At 34.2% G+C, this 8,398-nt stretch overlaps 1 protein-coding gene across 1 annotated transcript; it reads right to left on the bottom strand.

Annotated features, from left to right (window-relative positions):
• Positions 1-6,730: 6,730 nt before the first annotated feature.
• On the bottom strand, positions 6,731-7,412 carry LOC145598201 (osmotin-like protein OSML13). The gene has a single exon (XM_081654522.1). It carries the CDS (start codon positions 7,410-7,412, stop codon positions 6,744-6,746), a length of 669 nt encoding a protein of 222 aa, XP_081510648.1. The 3' UTR covers positions 6,731-6,743.
• Positions 7,413-8,398: the final 986 nt, after the last annotated feature.

Raw genomic sequence — 8,398 nt, 5'->3', positions numbered from 1 at the left:
TTCGAAAAGCGCGCATGAATACGAGCAGAACAAAGTAGAGGCCTATTTTATAGGGCGGGTCCTTTCTTTTGTAGATTGGATTCGTACCTTCATCCCCGGACCCTGTTTGGTTCTAGACCTTATGGAGTAGTTGACGGTCCTTTGGATTGTCTTTTGGGTTTACAAGTTCCTAAAACTTGTTGGCGACTCTTTTTGCTCTTTGTCTTTCCCTTTGGAACGCCACCGTACTTTAGTGTATGATCACAGTGGGGTTCAAGTTTGGGGTTGTTGTAATGCTTGAAATATTCCCTACAAAGCCCAAGGTCAAGGTTCAACTCTCCAAATAATGCTAAAGTCAAGATCAGTCCACAAGGCAAGTCAATTGGGCCAAAGCCCATTTCTCCCATATATGCAAAGGTATAAAAGCCATCAATATTACATTTGTACATTCATTCACACAAAGCCTCAAGCAATTAACTCTCTTGCATAGCTTTCTCTCTACACATTGTACTGACTTTAGCATCGGAGGGGCCTTCCTCGGCAACACCCCCGAGGCTAGTTTACGTGTGTTTGCTGTGCAGGAAATCCTCAGTCCATCATCACTAGGACCGAGCCCAGTCTTCACCACCTTATTGGACCTTCGGCAAGGTCCCATTATTTTTACCCGAAACAGTAAGAAAATTGTCAATGCCAAAGGTAGTCATCATTTGGACTTATGCGCGTATCAACTCACAACATTAATCACCAATATATATAAAGTTTTATTAGTAAAAATTATAGAATATGTAGCATTTTGAAAAAAAAATATACTAGTTGATCAAACAAGATTTCACATAGTTACAATAATTTCTAATACAATAATCTCTAATAAACTTCATTAAGTATAAGTAAATTAAAGGGAGAAGGTGGTGATGTCCAACGGCCCAAAATTATCCATTATTTATATATGCTCTATTGCTCTTCATCATTACTTATTGCAACTTAAAAGTATATTCTTATAGACTTATAATACTTCGTATGTAATTGATAAATTTCTTTCACCATTTCACAAGATTTCTAAATGGAAAAGAATTATCTATATAAGAATTGAAAATACATAATGCTAGAGTTGTTTTTCATAACTAGTTCTAGCTTGTTGCTTAATCTAAAGCTTAAATTAACATTGAATATCTATCTAGAATGACTTAATAACACCCTAGTTAATTACCAAAGAAATTATGACTATATAATGGTACGGTATTACAGTAATGGCATTGAATAAATGAATTGAATGTAAATGCAACCGTAGAACGTTGTATCAGTTATGACGATCGCCAAGGTCCTGCCTCTGTTGAGTGCATCAATTGTGTCAGTTCGCTGATAGTTAGCTTCAAAGTGGCAGAGTGCCTACGGAGTATTTTAATAACATACTCTATCCGTCAATGGAAGTCAATCGGAGTTACTAAAAAATGAAGGGAGTATATGTTATTAAAGGGTAAAGAGCTTTTAGTTTATTTTGTCCAATTAGATATTTGACCAATTAAAAAAGCTAATTTGGGTGTTTGGTAAATAGGTTATTAAAATATCTTTTTAGGCTCAAAAAGCTCTTATAATACACTAAAATACACTAACTTATTGTACAATTAAATTTTTAAAATTACCTTATTGTACAATTAACTTTTTGTCTCTTAAATACACTAAAACAGCTAACAATTAACAGTTTTTTACCAAATATTTTTACACAATCAGCTAATCATAACTAGCTAGTCAATTCAGCTAATACAATCAGCTAACAGCTAATTACCAAACAGGACCTAAGTCTTTAATTTGGCCTTGACTTAATATTTGTTAGAGAAAATTGTGAAAAAGGACCTTTTAAGTGGTTGACTTTTTGAAAAAGGACCTTTTAAATGAAAATTTGTGAAAAATGACCTTTTAAGTTGTATTTTGTTCATATGGGGTATTTGGGTGAGCTTGCATGGTGGTCAACGCTGGAGTTTCGGGGTTGACTATCACGTATTACTCACGTGTCTTTTTTTTTTAAAAAAAAATTAAAAAATTTCCCTAAATCTAAATACACCTTAATTAAAAGTTAAAATCGGAATTTATATTAAAAAAAACCCTAGCCTTCTCTCTCTTCTCTCTCATAAACTCTACCCTCCATTGTCAATTTTGAAAGGGCGTCCATCGGATTTCACCGAAATCCGATGGACGCCCCAATCTTTATCTTCTTTTAGTTTTTTTTTTTCCTTAGCTAGGTTACAATAATGTCTCCCTCGAAAGAAAGGGTTTATCTCCTTAAAAAGACAAATTTTGATCTCCTTCGAAAGACAAGGTTTTTCGGACTCTTTCGAAAGACAAGGTTTTATTTGTGTTTAATTTGGTCTCTGGTTGTGCGGGGCTACAATTGATTATGGCTCGGATTCGGGTTATGGAATCAGCTCAAGAATTTACTTTCTCCCAAAATTGTGAAGCGACGACGGATCCACTCAAAAAGTTGTATGAGACAACAAATCGAGAATGTGCCGTATTGTTATATTCATGTATTTGGATTCTTAGTCCTTCCCCGATTAATTCTTGTTGTATTTTGTTAAATTCGTCTTCATTATTGTTAATTGTCAATTATAAATGTCGTATAATTTAATTAATGAAATTTAGTGTCTTTTGGGACTTCTTTCAAAACAAAAAAAAAAAAGTTAAAACCGTGAACATAATCATTAATAATAATTAAAGCTATTGTAGGCTAAGAATTTTTCGTTTATACTCCACCAAATGTTGAATGCTACAAACAATAGTTGTTTTTATTATGTAGTGAGCATGCCTCGCTCTATCATCACCTTTAAATTTTGGACATATAATTTTTTTTTTAAAGGGTATATGATTGGAATAATTTTATTGAACTAATGTTGAACAAAAAAATATTTTAAAAAATATTCAAAAAATCACTAATGATTTGAATAGCTATTAGAATCGGGACATCATGTTATGTTCATTTAATTGTATGCTTTTAAATTTTAATAATTTTTTTTTTTTTTTTTTAAAAAAAATGATAATAAGAATGGCTCAATGCAAATATGTTAGGAAGGCTATAAAATTCAAATAGATTATTCAATTAATTTGATATTCGAAATAAAACCTATATATATGTTTTTTTGGTGGAGGAGAGGGGCAAATCCCCATATATATGTTAGCAATACAAGCGATACTTTAATTAGTATTATTTTTTTTTTTTTGACAGGAAATAATACTTCATATATACTACTAGTACGTCAATTTCAACCAATCCAATAGCTTTAATATAATACTCCTTTTAATTGTTTTTTTGTTTTTTTGTTTTTGTTTTAGTTTTTTTTTTTTTTTTTTCCTTTCAACAACCGTATACTTTTACTAGTTCAATCATCTCAAATACAGTATACTTCGTGCCATAATTTATTTATTTATTATTTTTTTTGTAGCATAAGTCATTAGAGAATTGGTAAAATATAAATTTGTCGGTCCAATTAACGTATAATAGAGCAAATATCAATGTCCACACCTAAGGATAGAATTAGTAAACAAGCTAAGAAAAAAAAAAGCATCAACATTCTATTATTGTTTTTTTAAGAACAAATAGATCTAGCTTGTCATTATGTAATATAATTGCCATAAGCCTGATCTATAGCTTAAATTAGCATAAAATATCTATCGAGCTAGGATGACGTTATAAAACCCTAGTTACGACTTTTGATAGTATGAATAAATAAATATGAACGTAGAATAAATTATGACGATCGCTAAAGTCGATCTAGTCAATCTTGGTGGGCGCATCAAGACGGTTTGCCAATAATTGGCTTCAAAGTGTCCATCATGCGGAGTAAAATGCTATACGTATGTGGTTAAAAACTCCAAACCTTGGCTTAGTATTTATATCGAGAATGAGAGTGAGGGGTAGCTCAAGTGTTTAGAGCTTTCTTTCGGTTTCAGGAGATCATGAGATCGATTCTCACCCCGTCCTTGTGGCTTTCTAAACACCAAAAAACTATTTATATCGAGATTAATTTAATATTTATCTATGCAACAAATATAATTTATGCTTCAATTTTACAACATTTATTCCTCTATAGTGTTAGTATGTACGTTTTACTTCTAACAAACTATTGCAAATTATGTAAAAGGTTCGCTAAATTACCTATCTGATTATTACATTACATTACTTACATACGGAGTATTTCACTTTCAATTTTGAAATTTCATGATTTTTTTACTTAAGGAATTTAAATTATTCACATGTTTCACTTTTCATTTTTGTGAACGGATAGTGTATATTAGCAGACATTATTGTTACCGCCGTAATATATATTGTAAAAATGAGTACATAGTAATATTAACGGGTTCTGGTGATGGGTGAAAATTGTCCACCGAATCCAATCCGTCTCCCGCCTATCATCCGTTTAAACCGGGATTTTCACCGTCCAATAAGGCGGGGGGAGCGGGTGATCCGCTGGATATTTCCATCTCTGACCATCACATACATCTTCCATTCTCTTACTCACCTCCCTAAACCTTCCTAAACCTTCCCACCACCACCTCAAAAATTAACTCACCTCCCTAAACCTTCCAAAACCTCCCTAAACCTTCCCACCACCACCTCACCTCACCGTCAACCTATCTAACCCATTTCCCCGTCAGCCAGCCCGCCCTTGGCCACTACCCTTTCCATCCTCTCCTTGGACCAACCCGCAACGGGCCACCCCCCTGGCCCTCGCAATCTACCCGCAACTAAGTCACCATCACCTCTGCAACCACTTACCTTTTCCACCCAACCCAGACTCGAAACCACCAAGTCACCAACCCACCCCACCCCCACACCCACCCCCACCCATACCCAGAAACCACCTACACAGAAATTGAAACCCTAGCCCCCAACAAAAATTTTTCTCTTCTTTCTCTCTCAATTGATTTTGGGGCTGAATTGGGGGTGGTTGTACGATTCTGATGTTGTAGTTGTTGATTTCGGTTGTGTTGTGGGTGGTGTTTAATTTGCGGCTGTGTTGTGGAATGGTCGTGGATGTTATGTTGAGTGGTGATGTTGGTGGTGTTGAGGTGGTTGTAGGTGGTGGTCCCGTGGATGGTGTGTTTAGTGGTTTTGGTGGGTGATAATGGAGGAAGGGAGGCCAGGAGAGAAAAAAACAAGCAGATGAGAAGGGGAGTGGATTTTTTTTTTTTTTTGGAAAATTTTACACCATAACAGTCAAGAATTGACTTTTTCAAGCTGTGCCCCTTTTTTTTTGAAAATTACACACTGCAATCTTCAACTTACAATTGTGTTTCAACAGTGACTTTGTCGTTATTCTACCGTAACAGTCACTGGGACCTACTTTGCACTTTTTAATATTTATTTTCTCGATTGCGTGTTGAAAAATATCCTGTTAAAGGTTTTAGGGGTCATTTGGGCCTCAAGGAACCAAATTAAGTTCAGATTTGACAAAAAAAAAAAAAAAAACGTAAAAGCTCCATTTTGTGAATTTTAAATTTAACTACGGAAGTTCAAATCTACAAAAACATCCGAGCTCAATTTGGATCCTTTTGGACAAAATGACTTAGAAACAATTTTTTAGCACGAAAATCGAGAAAAAAATTAAATAGGTGTAAAGTGGGCCCACTAACGGCAACATGTAATGGAGGGTAACAACAAGGTTACATCGTAGTCAATAAATGGATCTTGAGGTTACAGTGTGGAATTTTTAAAAAGGGAAAAACAACGTGGAAAATATAACACCTATGGGTTATTATGTAGAATTTCTTTTTTTTTTCTTTTAAAAAAAAAAATTACTATCAATTAAAATTAATTGTTTAAAATAAAAAAGTAACCAATTAAGAAGTGCCATATGCATGTTACCCATTTGTAAAGGGTAAGGTGAACTGCTAGAGTTGTTGAGAGAAAATAAATACTAGTAAATTTATGATTTTTCAGGTTTATTAATCGAAAGGCGGGATTATTTTGGATGAATAGGGAAAATGTTGGATTCATGTTAAATTTTCAAAAAAAAAAATAAAAAAAAATAATAAAATATAAAAGTGATATTTTGAACTTATAAGTCAATTGAGAATAATTTTACAACCTAGAGATTTTTTTTTCTTTTCTCTTTTACATGAACATTATTTAAAATAAGCAAAACTTGTGTAGTTAACTCAAAATTATTCGACTTTTTAATTAAAAGTAAGTTGGCCATTTCAAGGCATTTTTAATTTTAACTCAAACTTACGGTTAGCTGGTGGGCGAGCTGAGGGGTGGTCTGCCGTGGTTGGCTGGCAAGCAGGGGACAGGCATGAGGTGGTGGAGGGCTATTTATTTATTTGTAATAAATTAAATAAAATTACTAAAAAAAATTTACAAAAATCTAACTGGTCACGGTTCATTATGAAAAAATACCTTGAATCTTACTCGTAGTTAATTAGCATATATGAGCTAACCCCATAAAAATTTGCCTGTTTTAAATAAATTTTCAAAAAAAAAAAAAAAATAATGGTCGGATCGTATGTGGCACTTAAAGCATAAATGCATAGATAGACGAAGTATAGAATAGACAAACATGTAGGATAAACAAATACAACATTACATAGTATTATTATACGAGCATTTAGCTCTAGCTTCTTGCATATAGTTGAATTTCCATCAATCTATTGCGTTTATTTAACATGTACAGTAGTATGTAGTATCACACATTCACACGTATAAGTAATAATAAAAGCAAGATGGAGTCACTTTTTAACACCCTTGTTAATTGTTCATTAGCGTTATTCGATCAAGGGCAGAAAGTGAGCCTGTAATTAGTACCAGATGGACAAGCGAAAGTGCTGTTTTGATCATCTTCAGGGAAACTGTAAGCATCAGGGCACCTTTGCTTGTAAAATGTGGAATCACCACTAGCACCACACGTTCCGATCCCTTGTGTCGTGCAAGGACTGTTACATCCATCCGGAACCTTCCAGTTCTGAGGGCACTGCCCGTTAATATCAGCCGTGCAACTAATTGTACGACACTTCCCATCAAGTGCACCGGAGTTGGAAGTGGGAGTGAAGGAGATAGGGATATTGAAGCCTTCGATAAGTGAGATATCGATGGTGTCAGTTGGATTATCGGGTTGTGCAAGAGCATACTCAAACAAAGTCTTTGGGATAGTACCCCAATTGCCCGGGTCACATACTAGTTTTCCACACCCTCCAGTTTGACAATTACCGTTGCCATTGCCATCAAAGTTGCACCCAGTTCGGCCCCAAATGCGTGCCATTTTGGTTCCAGGTGCTGGGTTTACGTCCCATGTGTTTCCTTGGGCGAGTTGCTGACCACCTCCTGGATCGGCGGCAGCCCACACGGTGATGTCACAGTTGTTGATTACGGTGATGGTGGTTGCATGGGTGATGGTAATGATAGATAGTAGAAATGTAACAATAGAAGCAGATATAGGACTCATGATGAAATGGTATATTTTGGTAATAATTATTGTATGTGGTTTTGATGTGAGGAAATATGGAGGTGATGAGGGGTGTTTATATAGAGTTTGGAGGCGGCTAGTCTGACAATTATTTATTTATTTATTTATTATTTATTTATTTATTTATATTTATTTATTTTTAACGGTAAGCCAATTTGATCTTCAATTATTGCAATAGACGTGGTAATACTATCTATCATTACCACTTAATTAGGTTTGTCAACTCTAAACGACTTTAATCATTAATCTTTCTCCGTCCCTAATAATTAGGTTAATGACTTATTTGATTGACATAAAAAAACATGAAAAGTGAGATTTTTCAGGAATTACAAATTGGATGTGTTGTTTGGTAAAATAGGAAAGTGTAAATTCTTCACAAGTTCCACTTATCACAAAAGGTAGGAATATGTCAATTGGTTGTTGGTGTAGTGGTGATTGAGACTATATTTGGTAGGGAGAACTCGTGTTCGACCTCCGCAACAACAATTGGGAGGGGAGTGGAACCTAACCACCCAGATTTGATCCCTGAGATCGAATTAACCCAAAGGGTAAACCGGATGGAAAAAAAAAGAAAAAAAAAAGGTAGGAGTATACTTATCTAATCCCCCCAAGATAATATAAGAAGAATTCCTATAGTATAAAATAAAAAGTTATTCCCCTTGTTAACCAACTAATTTTAGAAAATTCCCATGAATATGAATTTGATCGTGAAAATATAATTCTCATAAATTGCAATTCATGGGAAGTTGTAATAATTTCGATGTGAACCAAGCAATACCTTATTTGACATTTATAACATCCAAAACATGTTTTAAAATGGTTTATCACTATTTTCATACGTGTAAAATTTCTAAAACTACATATTAATAAAATATAGGAAATTTTGACTTTTACCACCTTCAAATGACCACTTAATTGAATTTACCACATCAAAAAAAAAAAAGATTTACTTTACCACCACCAAA

The sequence above is a fragment of the Chenopodium album genome, chromosome 20 (genome assembly GCF_948465745.1).
Source record: "Chenopodium album chromosome 20, dcCheAlbu1.1, whole genome shotgun sequence".
Classification (NCBI taxonomy): Eukaryota; Viridiplantae; Streptophyta; class Magnoliopsida; order Caryophyllales; family Amaranthaceae; genus Chenopodium; species Chenopodium album.
This window is presented reverse-complemented; position numbering and strand designations above follow the sequence as displayed.

What these genes read in the sequence shown, in the direction of transcription:
- LOC145598201 (XM_081654522.1), bottom strand. Translation starts at nt 7,412, where the DNA reads ATGAGTCCTATATCTGCTTCTATTGTTACATTTCTACTATCTATCATT.